Here is a 23464-nt window from a genome sequence, read left to right on the forward strand (position 1 = left end):
TTTGAAGAAAAATTTATTGTTTTCACAAATCACAAGTAAATACCAAAGTCATACAACTAAAAGTGAATGCAAGTACAAAATTTAGTTATCACCGAAATTTTTATTTATTTATCACGGTTAGAAAATATAAGGTATAATAAGATATAAGGTACAAAGTACAGTATGTTCATTTTCTGTATCGGAATACGCCAGATGCGATTTTCGCAAGCTAGATGCTTTATTCGAAAATACTAGATCTGGCAAGAAAATACTAACTTGGCAACGCAACGCTATATTATATTTATTAGTGCAAGAAGTTTCATTTTTATACATCTAAACCTGGAAGTACGTTGTACTTACGTATTTATATCGTTATAGATTAATTGTATTCAGCGATTAATGAAACTAATTGTTTTTTTTCTGTCTTCTGTTCAGGGCCAAGACGATGGTCGACGTGATATCGGCCCGGATGCAGGAGACGTATGTGGGTCTCTGCAGAAGATCGCTCAACGGCGAAGATGGAACAGTAGTTCTCCAAGACGGCCTGCGGAACGCATCCCCAGCTCGGACGACGGAAACCATTTACAGAAGACCGCCCACAATAAACCACAAAAACAAACAGATTGTGGACAGGGATGACGATAGAAGGGTAAGACTTTTCACTACATTTTAAAGATTGGTTAATAGCTCAACCCTTTTTTACTTACTTCGGAAGGCAAGCGCAAGGTCGTACCTTTTCCCATTGGTCCATCGCCACGTTTCGCGGTTCCCACGATGTGAGACCTGCAGCGCGAAGATAGCTTTTGTAGCACTGCTGCAGGGTGAGGGAATGGTCTGTCACGGCGACAGAATCCGTGAGGTTGTGTGACAAGTGTACGGAACGTCGCGCTAAAAAAACGATTTTTTCCCCCGGTTCGGTATATGTTCAAACACGCGCGTTAACATGGTATTACTCCCTACTTCAGTTATCGTTTGTCAATTTATGGCTACGGCCGTATGTTATAACTTAACCACTCGGAAATGCCAATAGAAACGGCGTATTTCAAAAAAATACTACCTTATTCTTAGGTCAATCATTATTCGTAGGATATTTTATCACATTTGAATGGTCAAAGGCATGGCTTATAATCAGTATCTTTAGAATTATATTCAAATGTGGTAATCGTGCCCATTTTTGAATAATAAAATGCCTAATTCTTGTAAAATTTGGGATCACAGAGATTATAAATATAATTTTTTGTCGTAAATATGTCACTATATAATGTTAACAATTTTACCAATGGTTTTATAAATGCATTTAAAAAATAATAAATCTAAAAAATCTTAACACCACTGCACATGGATGTACTGAAATATGACTATATTCTAAAACATTAGATCGAGAGGTTTAAAAGAATACTATATGAATACGTGTATTAATTAAGGCGCTAAGTACCAAAATAATAAAAACTGACATTTTTATAGAAAAATGTTCTACATACCAACACCAATAACTTCTACTATAGTCTATGTGCCTCAAGCAAGTCAAAAAAATACAGCAAAATAATTAAACCTGTCGACGTTGTAAGTCCGTTGGCGTGTTTTATTTATAATGGTATAAGTAGCACTGCAGTGGTCAACGGCATTCAATATAAAATAGCTGACGATAGTGTGTTGACACTTGCGAGTTCTTAATAAGTACCTAAAATTATAGAAGCTGCCGTGATTGCTTCACACTGTAAAATTACATTTTTCAAAAGGTCTGCTTCATGAAATTTTACTGCAATGACTCAGTATTTTGTAACTACAGGCAATACTACTTTTTGGTACTTAGAGCCTTATTTAATACACGTATTCATATTATGTACCTAATAAAAATACTTATGCAGTCATCAAATTTAATGTTTAAAATAAATATAAAAGTTAATAAGGCTTCAAAATTATATAAATAGATTATCTACAACGTTTAAGGAATGTCCAGACGTATGCTCTGAAAATACGACAAAAAAATCTCCATTTTGACCTACGTGGCGCATGTGGGGCCTTAATGTACGTTCACCTTCAGAAATAATTTTCTCCAGATACATTTTTTGGATTTTTTCTTTTTGTGCTTGCTTGATGATGGATTGTGGTTTTATCTTATTTATCACAGTTGCGGGACAACAACCTATTCGGAATAAAAGAGACCGGCTCAAAAGTTTCCGTCCTGCCACTGACAAGACCATTTATGGGACTTGCGTGCGTCAGGTGTACCCCTAAAAGCAAAGTAAGTATCTTTCACAATTACTTAGATTTTATGCAATTAAGAAAGAGGGTGAAATCGAAAATTGATCCAGAAATTCAGTTTTTCAAAATTACTTTTTACTCGTTCGCACTTGAGATACGCATAACCTACAAGTTATACATATTTTTTATGGTAAAGGAACTTTTTTAAGTACAGATATTCATTGTCTTATGGCACATACACCCTACACCTGGGTCATAAGTTTTGTTGGTTGTATTTCGTTTCATCTCATTGATGACAAAAACTCGATCAATAACAATTTAGACCAGGGGTAGTCAACCTTTTTCACCCCACTTTTGTATCTCGGTTAGTGGTCAAATTTTCTATCCGCCCTCCGGTTCCACAGTAATGGTGATTTATAACGTAGGGAAGAAATCTTTATAAAACAACTTACTGTAGTTAAATATATCTTTTTTATTAATTATACTTTGCATACAAAGAAGCGTTAAGTCTGATTAAATTACATGTAATTATTTAAATTATTAATGAGATCCCTGAGGCTGATGCTGCGAAACTGGATATCTGGCTCAATTGTTATGAGTTTCACTCACGTAACGTGACCTAAACTTATGCCAGAGTGCGATACAAATAGTATATTTTCTGAAATTTAAATTGTCACGAGGAATTTTATGAAAACATAATGAAAATGTTTTTAAAACCCCTACCGTCCACCATGAAAGCTGGAACACCACTAGTGGGCAATAGGAACCAGGTTGACTACCTCTGATTTAGACTAAGACAATCGGTTGTATGTGCGAAATCTTGTAAGGCCCTTAAGTAAATGTAAATGAATAAAAAAATACCGTTTCCGATTGCACTAAAATGAAGAATAAACAGAATTACTTTATCTAATGCGTCAATATTGAGCTACTTTCCGAGATGTTTGTCGGCGAATTTAATAGCGGGCGATTCAGCTACTGCGATTGTGATGATGACACACAAAACTTTCCATTCGCTGAGAAGCCACAAGCCAGCGACTATTTTGACAGAACGTAATTCGTTTTTATACCGGGAGTGCTACTGCGCAGACGCAGTAGGCCCACACGCCGGCGTGTAGCGTGTAAAGTTGACCGGCTTTCAACTTTTCTCGGTAGATTGTTTACAATCTACTTGTTAGCATATTCAATGATGACACTGGGCGACTTTTCAGGCGGATTGTAAATTCGCCAACAAGCAGCTCGTAAAGTAGCACAATGTAATTGACGCATTAAACATCTCTATTTCAGGATTTTGAAAAATAGTGTTGTATTTTTAATGAAAACAATATTAATATCATTTAGTATATCTATGGTCATAGCAGATTTAATGCTGTCTTCTGAAGTACGAGTATAAACCGAATTTTGTACATGAGGGTAGAAAGTCCTCGTTCGTAATAAAATGATACAGCATTTTGCAAATAATGCAGCTTTTACTTACACAATTTAAAAAAGCCTCACAATTTTTCGTGCTTTTATTACTTGCAATTATTTTATGTGTTTGAGCAGCCTCCATTGCCAACACCACAATTAAATACCTATTTATATCCCAATCCGGATGGACATGATAATTTTACAAATTCTACAATATTATTCATCAATGAAATTATGCAATCTGAATCATTGAACAATAATAATAATTATTGTATCCCTATGTTTCTTCTTGATTGCAATTAGTACCTACCAAGTATAGGTATATGTACCTACTTCCCTCTCGTTTACACTCTTCCATGTTACTTTATAGCATATTCTTTTAACGGTAGCGCCATCTGTGTACAACAATAAAAACTGTAGAGTGTATGCTATTTTTGGCCTCCACTTGCTATATTTATATCCCGCATACGTGCATTCTTATCTCTGTGAAGATTTTAGGTATCTGCCACATACACTGGACCTTACGCATACGAAATGGTTTAAATTAAAGGAAGCACGGAATTAATGGGTACCCCTCTGTCCGAGTTTCATCACATGTTATATACATATTTGAACACCCCTTCCATTTGCAAAAAAAAAATATATATCAAGTTGGTACCTACTTACATGAAAATTATTTCATTATGTACCTACACATGTTCTACAATCCTAACCTAACCTAACCCTACTTCAAACCGCTTTATCCCGACATGGGTTTTTATTTTTTTGAATCTCAAGTTATGTATATTATAACAAGGGAAATTACTCACAATTTTCTCTGAAGCGGACCATTTCGTTGGGAGGTTTTAATTTTATGTATTGTCAGACATTTTACAAAGAATGGTTGTTAGCTATTCGCTCAAACCATTGAGTTGAGTGCCTCGCTCTGAATCAAACACACATTGCAAAAGTAACTTGAGGTTTTTGCCAGACGCGTGATTCGAAATCGCGATCCACCACCACTACTCCACCGCAAGCCCACAATAAATATCAAATTCTGTAGATAACTTCCTACATAACATTATATAATATATAGGTATTATTATAATTTTGTATTTTTCCATAAAGATCGATTTTAGCATCTTGGGTTTCGCCACTCGGAATCTTCAGTCTTTTTATTTCTACAGTTGAAATTTCAATTCTTAATCTTTATGTGGATATTATTAGTACAACTGCTTATTTCTTTAAAAGCAGATTTATCAAACCTCTATTGTTAGTCATAGATCAATAATTATGTATGCATTATGTCGGTACTTTTTGATCTGAACAGAAAATGTTTGTTAATGGTATAATATTAACAGTAATAATTACAAGATAAAAAGAACTTTTTATATATAAGTACAACGTTTTTAAATTTTCTGTTGAATCATATAAACTTGACTTGACTAGCTTAAACGATCAAAAAAATTTGTACCTGATAGAAATAATACCGAAATGTCATTGATTTCCATAGTAACGCCATTATATTAATAATTTAGTTGCTAGGACCCCAGACCCCTCCAGCAACCAATAATGGTGTCGAAATAACTTTTCATGCAAAACAGAATTAACTGAAAATGAATTCAATTCTACTTAAAAATGGCTAAAAGTATTAAAAATGCATTGGCATCATGTTCTGATATACCTATTCTAAAAGTTTCAAATGTCTAGCTAGTCGGGAAGTTAGTTAAAAATAGATTGCAAGTTTTGTACCGGACAAATAAGAATACGAGCTAAGAAAAACGTTGTAAAATAAAATCTTTCCATGCAATACCTATATTATTGTAATAATGTAATAATTGCATAGGTAGGTAGTACAAATCGGAAACTCCTGGAAAAAAAAACAGAACTTCCGAACAACAGAAAAATGTAGGGACTATAATATTTTTACAATAGTATTCGAATCCGATTAGATTTTCGTGAAATGTCCGGTGTTGTTTTTTTTTTTTGTTTAACATACAATTAACGTTTTAATAATTTCTTATTTTTAGCCCGTCTCGTATCCGAATGAACTGCGTATCCCCTTTGCCAACCCATGTGACTTTTCGCATCTCATCTGTCAAGCAAATGAAGATCTTACGTTCTTAGTCATTAAAGCACAATTTCCTGAAACACTTTGCTATTTTTCTCATTTCAGTTGATGGACTGGTGAAGTCTGTGTATTACTTGAAAACTCCCGTGGACTTTTCCACTTGTTTTAAATGTTAAAGTAATCACTAAATCGTTTATTTGAAAAGTGTCGTGAGATGCCTCAATGGCGTGGTTTTTACGACCTCCAACATTATGTAGGTTTGAAATTATTTTAAAATGGAATATTTCTCTACCATAGACAGACTCGCGCTAGCTTATGTCAGATTGAGTAACATTATTTTTTGTGTGTCATTGCTTTGTTATTGATAAGATAATTTAATGACATCTCTATTTATTAATTTACGCTATTTTTATTGAATGATTTTATTTTGTGTTTTGATAACTTTTACGGTATTTTATGTGGGTATACACTGTGTCCCCAAAATAATATACTTACCTACCTTATTTAATTATGATACATATTATTATAACGTTTACTTTCGATTAAAAAATATAATAAAATCATGAATAAAATTAGCATAGCCAATAATATAGATACACTTTAATTTAAATTTACGCTGACAATGCGACTGGCGCGTGGCCTTTAGATGGCCATTAGATACTATTAGCATGATAATTAAATGTGGTAATTAACTAGTCAGCAATGAATGTGTTGATAATGAGGTAATTAAATAAATGTGACAGTATCATTCTTCCAACTATTTTTCTAGTTGCCCAATCATTAAAAATGTAGTAGTTTTTTAGGTCAGTGTAGTAAATTAAATGTTTTTAGCCATTTTTTTCCCAGATAAAAGGTCAGAAAATTTAGATATATGTACCTATTGATTGTATGAATGGAATCGAAAGTACACATGAAATATTGTACAAAACAAATTGTACCATTAAATTTATTCTAATGTCATTATTCTTATAAACAGTTTACATAGGTAGCCAAATTGTTTTGTATCCCATTCACAACGGCCATATTAGGTACCTACATCTCTAGATTCAAAAACTTCCTAGTCGACAACACAGTCATTCGTCTTGATCGAGGTCGGTATTGTGGTTAAGTCGAAAGACGGTTATCTCCGCATTTGAATCGCTAACACTTGTATTGTAAGTGGAGTATGTTATTACATCAGTGTGGCCCTCGTAGTCTAATGCATATGACACTGAATTCTCATCCGGCGGCTCCGGGTTCGATATCCAATGAAGTCATAAATATCTATGTGATTTTCTCAATGATTGGGTGTTTTTGTGATTGTTTTACTACTAGTATTAGACTATTCATTGGGTGTCATAGCCTGTGTAGTGTCAAAAGAAAATCCTCATTTTTTGTATTGTCAGTTATGATTAATTTCATGTGAATGTTTTTTGTTTTCAGGACACTATTGTAGATAAGGCAAGAAATTTAAATGTGATAAACATCTTAGATCTGGGCCGCACCAATTCCCTCCATGGAGGGTTCTTTTCGCAGCGGTTTTGCGATTTCGGTCAAGCTTACCGGGTGCAGAAGTTCGACTATCTTCAAGTATCCGAAACGGTAATACACAATGTTTGTTACTAATCTATATAAGTAAACTATCTGTCACAGTTTTAATATTTTTTATCTACTATCTATCTATAAAATCTATCACCCCAAAGTGACTCAGTGATAGATTGTACGTCTATAAGGACATTGGACATTGGCTGCTGGTTCGAATCCTGCAGCTGAAAATATTCACATATTGTGTTCTTCAATGTGTGTTATCCGCAGTAGAATTGGACAAACAGTTGACAACATTGTTAAATGATAATCTCCATTCTGTCAGGCCAATGGCCCCCACATCCTGAAGCGGGCCCCCCAACCTATCGCTAAGGTTAAGGGCAGTGTAATGTTCTACAGTAGTGTTTCCCAAATGGTATTCCGTGGAACTCCAGGGTTTCGTGTAAAATAAAGGGTATTCCATGTATTTTTAGCGATTTTTGGTATTTTTAAATAAATCCGTTTGAATTGAAATGAAGCACTGATTGCGACCCCCTTTTGTGAGAGACAAGTAACATGCGATCCTTTCGCCATATTGGATAAATAGTCAATTTATTAGTTAGGAAATACACAATAACTGGTCGACCTGCGATACCGGGCCCCAAGGCTAAACCCCTGCCAGCCTCCCTATTGTGGGGGCCATGGTCAGGCCACTTAACCTACACGTGCACCGCAAGCTGCTTCATAAACATGGTTGCTGTAACCAACAGACTGATAACGTGTGTGCATGTGTGTGAGTGGTATTTTACTTTTTTTTTAAATTAGTTATCTGATATTAATAATATTATACTACTATACTTATAATAACATTATCTTAATTCATTTTAGGTGATGAATGATGAACGCCTCACACAGGTATTGGAAGAAATCACATTGAAGGCAATCGAGAGAGGTGAAGCAAAAACCACAAAAGATACTCCTATTACAAGCTTATCGATTTACAAGAAAACAGAAAAAAATGCCAGAGCTGTTATCAAGAATATGCGGTCAACAATTTCAGATCTATTACTTAGGTTTGTATTCAGAAATATTATTGCTGTTAAATGATAGGTACTCAATGATGAAATAAGAACTTTTATTTGACCGATTTGAAGTAAAGTTTTTTTTTCTCATATTTACTTTTAAAATATAAGCAGAACATAGGTCTAAAATATGAGCATATTTTTTATATTCTATTGGTGAAAGGTGTCCGACAAGGCGATACGATCTCACCTAAACTATTTACCGCTATTCTGGAAGATCTTCAGGGTGATTTGACTGTAGAAAATAGAGAGACCCATATTAATAGCAAATACCTTATGCCACCTGCATTTTGCAGACAACATTATTGCTTTTGTTAAAGACCTCTAGGATATGATGTAATAGCTGGCAAATGAATACCGCAATGTCGAATTAAAGAAAAACTTCTCAAAGACAAAAGTAATAATAAACTAACTGATTTGCTGATCCAATAGGAATCCTAATCAATGGCATTCAAATCCAACAGGTCAACAACAATGTATGAAGAAATTGCTTTGGACACCTGATTAGTATCTTTGAAAGTCACCTCCCATTATGCCTAAAGCGTAACTTGTTCTAGCAATGTGTGTAACCAGCGGTGCATATGCAGTATGCAGTACATGCAGTATGCATGTAAAATATGAACCCTTAATATAAAAGATATCCAAGACTACGAGTAGCACAACATGCTATCGAAAGGTGCATATGTTGGGTGTAACGTGGAGAGACTACAAAAGGAACCGATGGATAAGAATCCAAATAAGAGTACTCTCTTCAATGGGCTCTTATTATAAATCAATGACATATTACGATAGAGCTCAACGTATCATTTCACATAATCGAGGCCCATCAACTCGTTTTCATGGAGTTTTCTTGGATTTACATATAAATTAAAGAATCGCCTAGTAGCAACATATGTATTTATATTCTTTGCTCAATTTATTCTTCTACTTTGTAAAATTGTATAACATAATATCTTGTCATTTTTCCAGAATAACATCTTGGACACTTTATAAATTGTTGCCGTACTTTGTGAAGTCAATAGCGGCTTCACCATCACAACTGGAGATGCTGCAAAAGGCCAGCAACACCAAGAAGCCTCTCATATTTGTCCCACTGCACCGCAGTCATCTTGATTACATTTTGGTTTCTTTCATCTTGCTCAATTACAACATAAGGAGTCCTCTGGTGGCAGCCGGAGATAATTTGAAGATTCCATTCTTCGGGTGAGAATTATTATGTATTTTAAAGATGCTTTCGATTCGTACATGTGACACATCTTGTTGCACGATACACAATTTTTGAATAAGCAAGATTAACCTGAGTTCAAATGTCATCTTTTCTATGACATTGAAAAATATTTTATTATTTTCTATTTAATGATTTTTAAACATTTAATTTGTCAATAATTGAGTTCATTGCATCATTCCTCATACATGCATTTTGATTAGAGCACAATATTATGTACCTACCTGCCTAGCAATATTATATTTTTTTGTGTTTTTGTAATCGACTTACGTAAAATAATGTAGGTGTATTGTAATAGTTTGTAATTTTTAAACGTCAGTTTCAATTGTCACTTGTGCTTTATTTGTCCAGTCTTTACTATTTGTTGTGTGTCGTCTTGTTTATTAACATTTCGATTGTGGGTTTTGATAGTTCATAATTAAGGAAGAATTTTTGATAATAAAAATATCTTTTTTATGTCTGCCTATTTGGGTAACGATGGCACCCCCAAGCCTCACCAGTCTTCGAATTCGAATGGGGTTCTTTAAAAAACCAATAAACTTAGTTAATTTTACCTACTTACCTAGTTATCTATATATAAAAGATATTTTATTTTTATTTTAAAACTGAAAATACACATGTATAGCTCTGGTTGCATTTCCTGCACTGGTAAGGGTTGGTGAACCTTTTTATGTGCATATCATATGTTCGCCACTGAAGTCATAAGTCTTGCTAATATTACAAAGCGAGTTTAGATCGCGAAGTATTTTTTTGTATGTGCCGTCTGTTTTCTTCACATTGATTTTAAGGCCAACGCGTGACTAAATTGTGAAGTGACAATTGTTGTCTTTATTTTATTTCAGGTGGTTGCTCCGTGGATTGGGGGCATTCTATATTAAACGCCGTTTAGAAAACAATGGTAGTGACAAAGACGTTCTATACCGAAGTGCCCTCCACACATATATGATGCACTGTCTCCGTGCAGGACACAACATCGAATTCTTCATTGAAGGCGGCAGAAGCCGAACGGGGAAACCTCAATTGCCCAAAGGTTAGGATTAAAACGATACCTTTAACTATACACTCACATTGGAGTAGTGGCATACCTACTTCTGGCAAAAGTCATTTTTGTTAATCCAGAACAAGGACCCAATGGGTTAGGCGAATAGCTTACAACTATTCCTCATAGATGCCCATATGATCTGCTCAAGACTGAAAATGATATCTAGTAATTAACCTTTTTTCAATGATGTAGTCTTTTATCTCTCGTTTCAATAAACTGCTCATTTAGGAAGTTTTCTATGTACCAGTTAGAAGAGATTGATTTGCAGGGAAAAATTACAGGCAGGACTTGAAAGTTTGATTATTTTTCAATAACCAAAGACTAGTGTGATGATCGCGAATCTCCACTAGGAGTGGTGGTCCCCCATAATTCTTAGACTCAATTGAATACGTTGAAATGCAACTGTTTACAATTTTTCTTCCACATCCATGATTAATGATAAATATTATTGATGTATGTATAATGAATGTTTTCTTTCAGGTGGAATATTATCTGTGATATTGGACGCATTCCTGGACGGAACGATTGAGGATGCGCTTTTAGTACCTGTCTCCATGAACTACGAGAAGTTGGTTGATGGAAATTTTGTGAGAGAACAGCTCGGCATGCCGAAGCAAATGGAATCTTTCAGTGCTGCCATCAAGGCCATTTGGAATGTTCTCAATTCTCATTACGGCAACATTAGGATTGATTTTAACCAGCCCTTCTCCATGCAGGTATGAAAGACATTTTTCACATTTCCCTGTCTTCCTTAATTCCTCAGATTCATGTATCCAATCTACTGATTGCCAATATCTAATGCTGTCACAATATATTTAACATCAATTTAATTGTATAATACGTATGTACTAAGATCAATAAATCACAACAATAGTAAGGTTTACTGCCTTGGTTGGCCGACTGTTCTGGCCACTGTTTGGTGATAGACATGAGTATTATATGGGTGGACATTCACCACTGCACGAAATTTAATAACAAACTGGTAATGTAATACGCCAACAAAAACATCACCATTATTATTGTAATATTATTGACTAAATAATTAAATGTCCTGTATAAGAAAAAATTTTGTTCAATGGTTTTTTTTCTTATTGTAAAACTTTTTTTAATTCTAGGAGTTGGTCCGATCTTTCCAACAACAGCCTGCTAAACTTATTCCAAATCCCATGATGGGAAGTCCGTCCAACAATTTCAGAGATATTGCCGGACCAATCACCATCCACACACTCAGCAAAGAAAGAACACTTTCAAACAACCAAAGCTGCTCTAGTCTCTATGGAACAGATATTGTGATAGCCGAAGAAAAGGGACTGGTTGAAGCCATCGCTAGGCATGTCGTCTATGGTAAATTATATTCAATTTAATATCGATAACAACACAATGAACTACAAGATTTATCCTTCCTGAATGTTGGTGGTCATTTTTAACAGCAAAAAGTTTACTGTAACCGGAATAATTAGTAGTCCTGCAAAGAAGAGTCAGGATTTCATATTTTAAGGAATTGACCACACTCATTAGAATTGCAGAAATGGCATAGTCATTGAGTTTCCATTGTGTCCCCCGCGATGCATGTATGGTATTGACCAATTGCAATAGATAATGAATTTCTTATGTTTATAAAATAATTACAGATTGCACTCAAGCAACAGCAGTGATGTCTACAAACGTTGTGGCCTTTTTAATGCTGACTCAATTCAGAGAAGGGTGTTCTCCTGAACATTTGGCGGAAGCAGTTGCATGCCTCACTGCCGACTTGCTCTCGAGAGATCGAGATGTCGGTTATACAGGCGACCCTATCGACGTTGTCAATCATGCCGTAAGTACATAATAAATTGTAATACATATCCAATGGCCTTGTGGAGATCCCTAATTCAATAGAATAAGATAGAGATCATTCACCTAGTTTCTCTTAGTTTACTGTGAAATTCAATATTTACATGTAAAATATCTGCCAAATTTGAATCCCACATCTGACAAATTTAAATGTTGTTTTTTCAATCAAAAAATGTGTTACGATATAACCTCCATTCTGCGTAGACCTATATTATGCTATGCTTAATTGTAATAATAAAAATGTCAGTTTACCTTTCCCATTGGCTGTATACAAAACACCGCAAGGCAAGTGCATTGCCTCTATCCATTGACTTAAATAAGACTCCACACAATCTCTAATATCGTTTTGTTGTATGTAATTCTAGCATTATTGAATTTCTCTGTGAATGTTACATGATCTGAAGCTTAGTCTTTGTCAATATTCTGTAGAAAATACTTACAGCTGAGTAAATAACAAAAACTACATACATACCTATATCACAACACTCAAACTATTGCAATAATTCTGTTTTGTATGAAATATCAAATTCATAGTAAGTACATATTACTTTTATGTTACCTTTTCAGATAAATATTTTGGGCCCTGGATTAATTGTGAAAGAACGTGAATCTGGAAACATTATCGTTAAACCTGTTTCAATTCTGCCGAACATAATTGAATTGTCGTATTATGGAAATTGCCTGCTGCCTCATTATGCAATGCAAAGCATAGTTGGTATGTTCAAAATTATTTATAAATTCTTTAATTTTTTGGTTCACAATAAATTCATGATGTCCGATACAGATGTATTGCGAGGGATTTGGTGTGGAAAGGGGTAAGGTAGGTGTGGTTGACTCCAAGACTGAGGAGGCTTTGGTTGCGTGATTCCCATTTATTATCCCCAATAATAAATAATCTTTACACACAGTGTTTACAAGTTACGATTCAATGATATTATTTCTAGGAAATTACGAGACCGATCGGATGTTATGTCGACAAGATCTGAATGACTGTGAGACTGAATATTAATGGGTAGCAACCCCACCTTTTTATATTGTTTGAAGACAAAGGAAATGTTTCGTGGCGACGCCTTTGTCAGTGTCTTTTTGTCTTCTGGAAAAAACTCGCCTGCAGTCAAAAGTCTGGACACTGTTTTTGTATTTGCTTATTAATGGAATCCGCTTATAAAGTGAAATGCGATTGTTCCATACTACTTTGTAACGTTGCAATTTTGATGAATGTGCTTTTTAATAAATTCGACAATGCGTCTGCTAAAGTGGAGTCACCTTGTGTCAATGACAATGAAAGGTGAGCTCGCTGGCGATGCGTGTTTAAATACAAGACTACATTTTGGAAAAGGTACTTTACAATGTATGCTTAAAGTAGTTCCTAAGTGTATGTATTTAAACAGATTATGCACTTGGTGAGATTCACGATGAGCACCCACAGATGTGTGATTATTTCATAAATCCTTTTTCAGTGACCGCCCTTGAATACATCTCCGCCACGTCAGCTAGCTCCCCTCCTTCACAAGGAGTATACGTAACGGACTTAATAGATGTCTCCCTGCAGCTTTGTGAGCTCATGTCCCAGGAGTTTATTCTGTGCAAGCCGTGTCAGAACTTGGAGGATCTAATCGTTGACACCATCGATAAACTTTCCCACAAAGGATTGATTTCACAATATATTGTGAGTATGACACGTAGTCAATGTACTTTTATATTAGTATACAGAATATGGAGATAATATTAATATTATTGGCTGGTCTTCAGAAACACATAGTATTTACTTCCTTAAAAATGTTGCAAACATAAGATTCCAACAGTAGCGAAGGGTGGAGGTAGGCTGTTAAAATCTGACACAAATAGTGCACACTAAACTTTGTCAGTCATACCTATTTGTTTTCATTGAACCAAGTACAATTTACTGAAAGATGATGTTAGTTAGTTTACATAATTCAATTAAACCATGTGAAAACCTAGATAATAAATAGTTAAAAAATATTCGTCTATCTATAAAATATTCAAAATTATGCCATTAAATCATACATAATTTTGGATATTTTATAAATAGAATAATATTTTTTATCTATTATAGTTTTGCTTAAGGCAGGGTTTTTAATGAATTAAAAAAACTGTGTGTAATATGTATTCTTAATTCAACGAAAACAAATACAGTAAAACCTCGTTAATATGAATTCCATGGGACCAAAAATCGAAAAGAAATATATGGGGGAAAATAAGTAATTTATGTTTTCAGAAAAATCTGTCACAATTTTCAATGACTGACTCATGAAATAGTGTACATTATTAAGATTTATTGAATATTTTTGTATGCCAGGTCTCTGAAATCATTTCGAATTACGAAATTTGAATTAAAAGTATGGTTTTATATGAAAATAATGTTCAAGAATAAATATGAAAATTTCGAATTATCTGTGTTCTTATTAACGAGGTTTTACTGTAAGTATGACTGAAAAAATGTGCACTATTTTTGTCAGATCGCCCATAACATACCAAAATTATTATGGTTTGGTTTAGGCACGGTTTAATTGATATATAAAAACTAACCAACACCATCTGTAAATTGGTAGTCTTTGTTCAATAAAAACAAAGATATATGACTGACGAAAATTAGTGTGCACTATTTATGTTGGATTTTAACAGCCTACCTCCACTCTTCGCCACTGGATTCCAAATAACAAAAGCAAAATAAAACAAATCCAGATCTCGACAGTGCGTCTATTATAATGGCAGTTTTTTGAAGGTGATAATGCTTTTAAGACTTTCACTGATCCAACCTCGCCAACCAGCTAATTCTTCTCAAAGAAAGCTGAAACCACTCTCTCTAAAAGTCACCTGCTCCCAGTATCAACTTGTGGGTCAGAATGATGGATATTCTTTCTGGCGAAGACCAAGAACCTCCACAGGTTATAATAGTGTCAAAAACTATGAAAACATGTTGTATTGATGTTTCTCTGTCAGAAACATGTCATTGATTTGCTCTTCACCTGTCCATAGAATTTTTTTTTTTGACCATGTAAGATTCGTAAGACATCGTAAGATTTGTAGTGGAAATTTGTATTAACGAATTTTTGTTTTTACAAGAAATGGAAGTTAACCAATAGCTCGATATATTAGGTCCATTCTCTATGACTCTATACACACCTTGAAAAACAATATGTGTATGCCAGACCCAGGATTCGAACCTGGGACCCATGACATTGTAAGCTGGTGCGTTAGCCGCTCGGCCATCGTGGATACTTAAACCAAAATTAAAGTTGTATGTATCTGGATTTTTTCAGCCCGAGGCACAACCAGAAAATAGAATAATATCTAGAAATATTCGGATGGATACTGATGACGATGATGTATACCAAGTAAATACGACAATGTACTTGCTTAACCAAGAGAAAACGGCTGTCACAGAAAGGTATAATATTGCATAATTTAAATTATCTATAATAAAACTTTAATAAAACATATTTTGTGTGTATGTGAAGCCATTATATTACTTTCAAATATGTTAATTAAAAGCATGTGTTGGGTTTATCACTTGGTAATTAAGACGGGAATGAAATCTTACTCATTATGATGGGAGTAACAGTATTGTAAAACGAGATATCAAAAAGTATTAATACTTTCGACTGATACTTTTCTTTTGATAGAGATACCTAAGGCGTCCAATTAACCGGGGGAAAAGACTACCGGGTTTTCTGGTTTTTACGATTTACTATCTGCTTAACCAGTCTAATCCGTCGGTTTTAAATAATCCACATTTGCACAACTGTATAAAATCACCTAGTTAACCCGGTTTCGGTTTGGATGCCTTAGCAACAACCAGTATCAATAATTCTGAAGCAAACATTCAAAAAGTGATTGTCGCAGTATACGAAGCGAAAATGATGAAAAACATGTCTCAATACTCATTTTTGCTTGAATGTGTTAACTTAATGATTTTTTTTTCTAAAGGAAAATACATACATTTTTTGGTTCAAAAAATGTGGTTTCCTCCTATAGATTTCATGAACTATCGGAAATGATTTTTTCAAAATGTGTGTCCCTAGTTATAAGTAATTTTTACCTTTGGTTATATCATAATAAGACTAATATCCACATTCAATATGGGTGCGGTGTGTAGATTAATGTACAAATATCAAGTTTAGTTCATTTTTTCTTAATAATTTCAGGCGGTGCCTTCAAACTGTTCTTAGGCCGCTAATGGAAGTTTATTGTGTGACAACACTGTGCCTGCCTAGACTACTCATTTCTGAAAATGAAATGTTCGCGTCAATTACTGAAACCGATTTCGTCCAAGATGTCTTAGTGGAAATGAAACATCTGTTAGATACCGGAGATTGTGAATATGGTGAGTGATATTCCTATCGTCATCGACCAGGGTGGATTTGATTCACTGCTGGATAAAAAAAACAAATAGTGTGTACTTATGTACGCACGTTAGAAGTTACACTTCTTTGACGTAACAAAACAAAAACACAACTTCTGATAACCTAGATTATCTTAATTATCTTGTTAAATTACACACGTAAGAAAACAGGCCGCTTATTGAAGCGCTGTTGGTTTATTTCTATAAATTTTAACTTATACTACTGAATTATATAATTATTTATTGTTGTTTTTATTTTTAAAGTAACAACTGCCACTATGATGTTTAATCGTTTGTTTGTAAGGAATTGCAAATGGCTGACAATAATAAATTCTCTGCCTAGGCAACGGAACAATTCTAAACTATATTATGGTGTATAATCGTCACGATTGCAGTATCATACTGTCGCGTAAAGGTAGTGCGTTTGACTGATAACCGAACAATCGGTTGTTCGAATGCAATCCAGTGCGTTTTTTTTCGTGTGAAAAAATAAATTATGTGTTACATGTGACACGCCAAAAATACTTTGATCTGATTTTCCCAAACGTGCCAAAAAAAATATAACTTCAAAAAGGCCTTCCTGTAATTTCTTCCACTTGCCTTATTGTTCAGTCCCCACCTTATCACTGCCACCTTGGAAATCATAATTCTATATACAATATTTTTTTCTGTAACTCCTAATCATATTCCTTGACTTATGGAATAGAATCCTTAAATCATCTTATACTTGTTGTAGACCTTCATTATTCGGATTCTTCAGATTTTTACGAAGTTAAGTCATCTTTTGGAAGGTTTGCCGGGAAGACGTTGGCCAACGGTGAATTCCTAGTTTCGCCCCACTCAGCACATGTGCCAAATTATTTTCATTTTCTTCCCCATTTGACCGCATCCTCAACTTCACAAATTCCTTGGATCTGTTCACTTTTCATGTCATCTATGTCAGAAGCACTGTATATTGTGTGAATTGGAAGCCTAAAGATATAAGTGAAATAGTATTCTAATCGGCTACGATGACGTCAATTACGACAGAAGTATAATAATAAATGACAATTATAGTTTCCATAATAATTATTGTTATTTTTTTTTGTTTTTACAGGTGAAGCACTCTCGACGGACGCAATCAAAAATTGCCTGAAACTCCTGAGATTGTGGGGAGTTGTGGACCTCCACCTGGAAGGCCGCATCAGGAGTCTAACCATCAGCAAGCAATACGACAGTGCCGCCAAGCTCCGTCACATCCATGATCTAATCGTCAGGTTCCTGAAGAAACCTTCGACAGAGCAACATTTGCTATCACACACACGTCAATATGAACGATGAGAAACTTCAGTGCAACTTTTCCAATTTTCAAGACATTGACATTGCTTATGCTATGAAGATTTAAGGGTGACTTCTATAATATGGCCGATATGTCCATAACGGTGAATGTAGTGTAAAAAGACAGTAATTGGAGATGGAGGCGAAGAGATGATGTACGTACGTAAAGACCAGGGGGTTTTTAGTTCTTTATTGGCTGCTATGGGCATGTCTGCCATAATATAGAAGTTGCACTTATAGTGCTATGTGTAATTGTATAATTGATGTGACGGAGTGTATCAGGGTTTAATTTTTTCAATTCACATTTGATCTCTTTGTTTCTCGGACATCCGAAGTAATAATATGTTACCTACAATATTGAGAGTTTCGAGAATGTCTCGGAAACAATGAAGCCCTTTTGTGATAGGTAACTACTAAGTAAACATTAATTCAATGTGACATCATTACAATACTGAAATTATTTTGAAGTATATTTTGTATAAAACAATTTGAGTATTTTTCCATCATGTTTGCATGATTTCAGAAACCAATGTAATTTGCAGCTAAGCTGATTTTTAAATATTAAATACTCTTGACAAGATCTGAATGCCGCCAGCAATATATTAATTATTACAAAATTATTGTCGGAAGAGATTCATGTCGTCATTAAAATAAAGCCAAATATAGTTAAATAAAATTGATGTTGCATATTTTTATAATATTCTTAATTCACTTTAAATTTATTCGACTGGCTCATGAGTCTAAAGCAGTGGTTCTCAAGTGAAATTTAACTGTGGCCGCACAATTGACATCGACAGTCCTATGGAAACGTCTGGTGGCCGCACCAAATTTTACTTTTGTTGTGATTGAAAAAATCAAAGCTAAGTTTGATTTACTAAAAAAATGGATCAATTTATTTATAGACAAAGTCCATTTAATAAAAGACATTTCAACATTTTAGTACATATCTATTTATTTAAAAATAATGCAAATGGAAATTCTTCAATATGTACTCCTTTTTTTAAATGCGAGCCGCATGGCTGCTTCTAAGTTTACATCTGTCAATTGGTTTCGATATTTGTTTTTTATGAAGTGCATTACACTGAATGATCTTTCACAGTATACAAGTAGTAGGAAAAATCGACAACATTAATCCTTACAGGGCGAACGCCACAGCTGTTGTGTCCTGATTAGGGGGCCATTAGATATAATTAGCATGTTATTTAAACATGGTAATTAAAAAGTAATTAAATGCTCCGCAGTGAATCGGTTAAAGCAATTGTTTGAATTGACTTGATTCTTGGTCCAACGTATAACTTCGACCAAAATTTTTCAACCGTGGTATTATTAAAATGGTTTTTAAGTGCTTGGTCATGACTCCCAGTTAATTCAATCAAATATTGAAAATGATGTTGGTAACCGCATGCAGCCACCAGAGACGCACATGGGAACCACTGGTCTAAAGAGATTTATTTGGTGGAATGGTGCTTCAAATAAATTTCTTCATAATAAACACTGTGTTAGATTTGTCTAACGATCCTAGGAAAGTAATATTTATATGATGTTTCGAAAACAAGTTGTTATATATTTTTATAAAGATAAATATTATTAAATAACTGAAACCTCAAATTGTATTATTATTATTATAACCCTATAACCTGTAATTTATATATAACTACTTAAATATAACTATTTATATAAATACTTAGCTAGGTCACACATACAAACTCGTCTTAACTGCAACACGTCGAATTTGTCGATGTCATTGTGGTGGCATTCATATAACACATGTTACTTTATGTACCGCACACAGCGTGATTACAACATTTTTGGTCGAAAAGCACACATACACACAGCACGAATGTTGCTTGTGTAGTTTAAAAAGTCGCCGATACCACTCGAGTCGCCCTCCAAACCAGTACAGTGGTACTGATGACGGCGGGGGGACCCTGTCATTGTCAGATCACGGGAGAGCAAAAATTACCTTTAATGGTGGTGATCATAACGAAACAGTGGGTGGAGGTAGGTTGGATCCAACCTACCTAATTAGTGAATACTAAACTCTGTCGGTCAAACGTATTTGAAGACTAAAATATTATGTAGATAGTGTTTGTTTTAAAACTCAATCAAACCCTGTCTAATCCAAGATATAGTCAAAGTATAATAGTCAAAGAAAGATATTCGTTTATCTATAAAATATTTAAAATTATGCCATTAAACCATATACATACAATTTTAGATATTTTATAGGTAGATGGAAGTATATTGTTTATCTAGCTTATTCTTAATTCAACGTAAACAAGTATGACTGAAAACGTGTGCACTATTTTTGTCGGATCGCCCAAAGCATACCAAAACTATTATGGTTTGTTTATATATGTAATATAATAAACTAACCAGTACCATCTGCAATTTGTACCTATTATTAGTTCAATGAAAACAAATAAGTCAATGACAAAGAGCGTGCACTATTTATCTCGGATCATAACAGCCCACCTTCACCCCTCACCACTAATGAAATTTCAGGTTAAGAAATACCCACCCTACAAGCAATAATTTGAAAACCATGCATTTGTATATCGTCACCGTTCAGGCAAAAGTCACCAACCCTAAAAACATAGTTTTGAGATATCGCAATTTGAAAGTTTGAAAATGCAGGAAAAATCAGATTTTAATGTTTTTAAGGTTTTATCTACATTAAATTATTTTCTCATGTCTTCTTAATAATTTCTTTAAGGTACTTTTACTTTTTGATGCTAATTAAAACATCTGGAAGGTTTTAAAGGAGGCAAGGTAGCTCAAATTATGGTTTGGTGACTTTTGCTTGTTAATAATCTGAACAATGTTAGCCAAAAGAAGCATCAGTAAAACTCACCATCCATAGTATAGTGACTTTTGCTTGTATATTTATAACAAAGGATTTTTTTTTTATATAGTCAATAATGTCTATTCACCTATAATGACTTTTGCTTGTTAAGATTTTATCGAAAGTCATTTAGTGAAAAACAAATAATTCGGATTTAAGCAAAATTTTACTAACTAATGTACCGAGGTGAGTTTTGCATCTTAAAGAACATAATTTTACGCTTCGGGTGACATACTCAACTCAAAACTGCCATTTTCAGGGTTGGTGACTTTTGCCTGAACGGTGACGATATATCGTCTCTGTTCTGGAAGAACACACTAACTGGAGAATACTAGTTTCGAGTAATTTGACTTTGAAGTTTTTAAAATGTTTGAAATGTTCTATCATGTGAGTTTATTAGTAATCGTAAAAATGATGACTTTAATATAAAGACTGTTTATTTATTAAGAAGGTTAAAGTAAAAAATTAAGTAAAATTTTCTTTTTTTATGTTTATTTTCTTATTTGTTTATAAAAAAATGAATTAGTGTTTTTTGCCAGAACACATTTTGTCTTTTTCAGCGATACTGATTACACTAAGTGTTATTTAGTGTTTTCTGCCAGGAGAAAAATGCAGAATTTTCTAAAGCCATTGTCATAGTTTTAGGGAAAAATTTTAGTACGTGTCGGCGGTTGGTCGCCACTGTTGAGGTCACTCCAGTGTGGTGTCGATGCGTAGGTAGAGGATGATAGTAATGACGAAGTCTTCGATGTCGTATGGTGAGATTTATTTAGCAGCGTATTTATACAATGATAGTTACTTGCTAATTACTCTGAGTCGGGTGACTTGATTTGAGTGACATTGTGTTGAATTGTTTTCCCTTATTTATACAATACCAAAGTAACACGTCAACACAAAATTTACACAATATAAAATATAATAGGTATACAATTACATTAGACTAAGTATAAGCATCAGCGTTTTTAAATCGAATAGTGAAATGAAATATTATTTGTTATAAAATATGACACTACGAGAAAACTGATTATTCAGATAATATATTAATCGTATAATGCGCTATGATATTATGTTATTATAGTTGTAAGCAAATACTATGGGAAACGTTTACTCAGCTCAATATGCCGTAATACTAATTAAGTATTGTTATATGTAATACTACACCGTCTCTAATTTCGCTGACGATCTGTATGTTGTTTACTAGAAAATACATTCAGTGGGAATGTATCGCTGCAAAGTAACTTGATATTTTTATAAACAATAGATGAATTTGATAGTTATTATTCGGCCACTACATACCCCCTTTCCAGAAATTTACTAATTTCGATACTATATGATATAATTGAGTGGGTTTTTGTTGTTGAAAAAAAATGGATATAACAATGGAATTTAATTACGTGTTAACCTAAACGATTTACTAATGTATAAACGATATAACGACATATGTTCCGTAGCACTATGGAATATGCACTTTTGGGATGTTTTTCAGTAGCCTAGACGATCAGGGAAGTGTATACGTCTTCCTGCGCGTGTGACGTTATCATGCCGTCTGATGTCTTCTGGTGCTGGATCGTTTAATGTCGGTTTCTCTTTTGATGAGTTGTCGTCCTCTTCTGCCATGATGTATGCAGGTTTAAGGCGGTCTACAGTGACTGTAATGTCCTTGCCTCGAACGCGAATGACGTAGGTTCGAGTATTCCTGCTGATGACTTCGTGTGGGCCAGTGTATGGCGACTGTAAAGGTCTTTTGACAGTATCATCTCGGAGTAGCACATGCGTGGTTTTATCCAAATCTTTGAATATAAATGATTGTTTCCTGCCGTGGTGCGTTGTTTTGGCGGGTTGCAATTCATAAAAATGTTGTTGGAGATATTTGACAAAATTAGCTGGTTCACAGTCGTTGGGTTGCTTTGAACCTAAGAATTCGCCAGGTAACCGTAGAGGTTTGCCATAGACCAGCTCGGCTGAGGTAGTTTTGAGATCTTCTCGCCAAGCTGCTCTGATTCCCATCAAGACTGTGGGCAGTGTCTCTGTCCAACGCGTGTTTTGATGGCATTTGATGGCTGCTTTCATTTGTCGATGTAATCTCTCGACCATGCCATTTGCTGCGGGATGGTATGCGGTGGTGTGAATGTGAGTTGTACCTGCCAGACGATTTAGTTGTCTAAACAGCTGTGACTCAAACTGTCTTCCTTGGTCCGTAGTAATTCGTACTGGAGTTCCAAATCGCGTGATCCATCCGGAGTAAAATGCTCGTGCTACTGTCTCTGCTTCTTGGTCTTTCAACGGGAAGGCTTCTGGCCATCTAGTAAAGCGGTCTACACATGTTAAACAGTATCGATATCCCTCCGACGGTGGTAGGATGACGATGTCGATGTGGACGTGCTCAAATCTAGTTGACGGTGGCACAAACGTGCCTAATGGTGCTGAGACATGGCGTGTGACTTTATTTTTCTGACATTGAATGCAACTGCGAGCCCATTGCTTGCAGTCCTTTTCGATAGAAGGCCACACAAAACGCTGTGTTGCGAGTTTCGTGGTTGCGGTAATGCCAGGATGTGAAAGTCGGTGTATTGCATTGAATGCAGCTTCACGGAACGGCTTGGTGATGAA

The 23464-nt window shown here is 34.7% G+C and overlaps 1 protein-coding gene across 4 annotated transcripts in view; it reads left to right on the forward strand.

Annotated features, from left to right (window-relative positions):
• mino (glycerol-3-phosphate acyltransferase mino) overlaps nt 1–19615 on the forward strand; it is a 97612-nt gene extending 77997 nt beyond the window's left edge. For 3 of the 4 annotated variants that reach the window (XM_085954383.1, XM_085954384.1, XM_085954385.1), the window contains 14 exons: nt 415–628; nt 2111–2224; nt 7064–7222; nt 8033–8217; nt 9196–9429; nt 10294–10481; nt 10974–11209; nt 11609–11837; nt 12125–12309; nt 12894–13041; nt 13787–13995; nt 15611–15738; nt 16496–16674; nt 17789–19615. In XM_085954383.1, coding sequence (XP_085810509.1) covers nt 415–628; nt 2111–2224; nt 7064–7222; nt 8033–8217; nt 9196–9429; nt 10294–10481; nt 10974–11209; nt 11609–11837; nt 12125–12309; nt 12894–13041; nt 13787–13995; nt 15611–15738; nt 16496–16674; nt 17789–18012 — 2632 coding nt within the window. In that variant the 3' untranslated portion in view covers nt 18013–19615. Of the gene's footprint in view, nt 1–414; nt 629–2110; nt 2225–5757; nt 5895–7063; nt 7223–8032; nt 8218–9195; nt 9430–10293; nt 10482–10973; nt 11210–11608; nt 11838–12124; nt 12310–12893; nt 13042–13786; nt 13996–15610; nt 15739–16495; nt 16675–17788 lie in introns of those variants that run through there. The other variant, XM_085954386.1, reaches the window with a different exon arrangement.
• Nucleotides 19616–23464: the final 3849 nt, after the last annotated feature.

This window comes from Rhyacophila brunnea, unplaced genomic scaffold (assembly GCF_057557595.1).
Source record: "Rhyacophila brunnea isolate RB1 unplaced genomic scaffold, BYU_Rbru_1.0 scaffold_4, whole genome shotgun sequence".
NCBI lineage: Eukaryota > Metazoa > Arthropoda > Insecta > Trichoptera > Rhyacophilidae > Rhyacophila > Rhyacophila brunnea.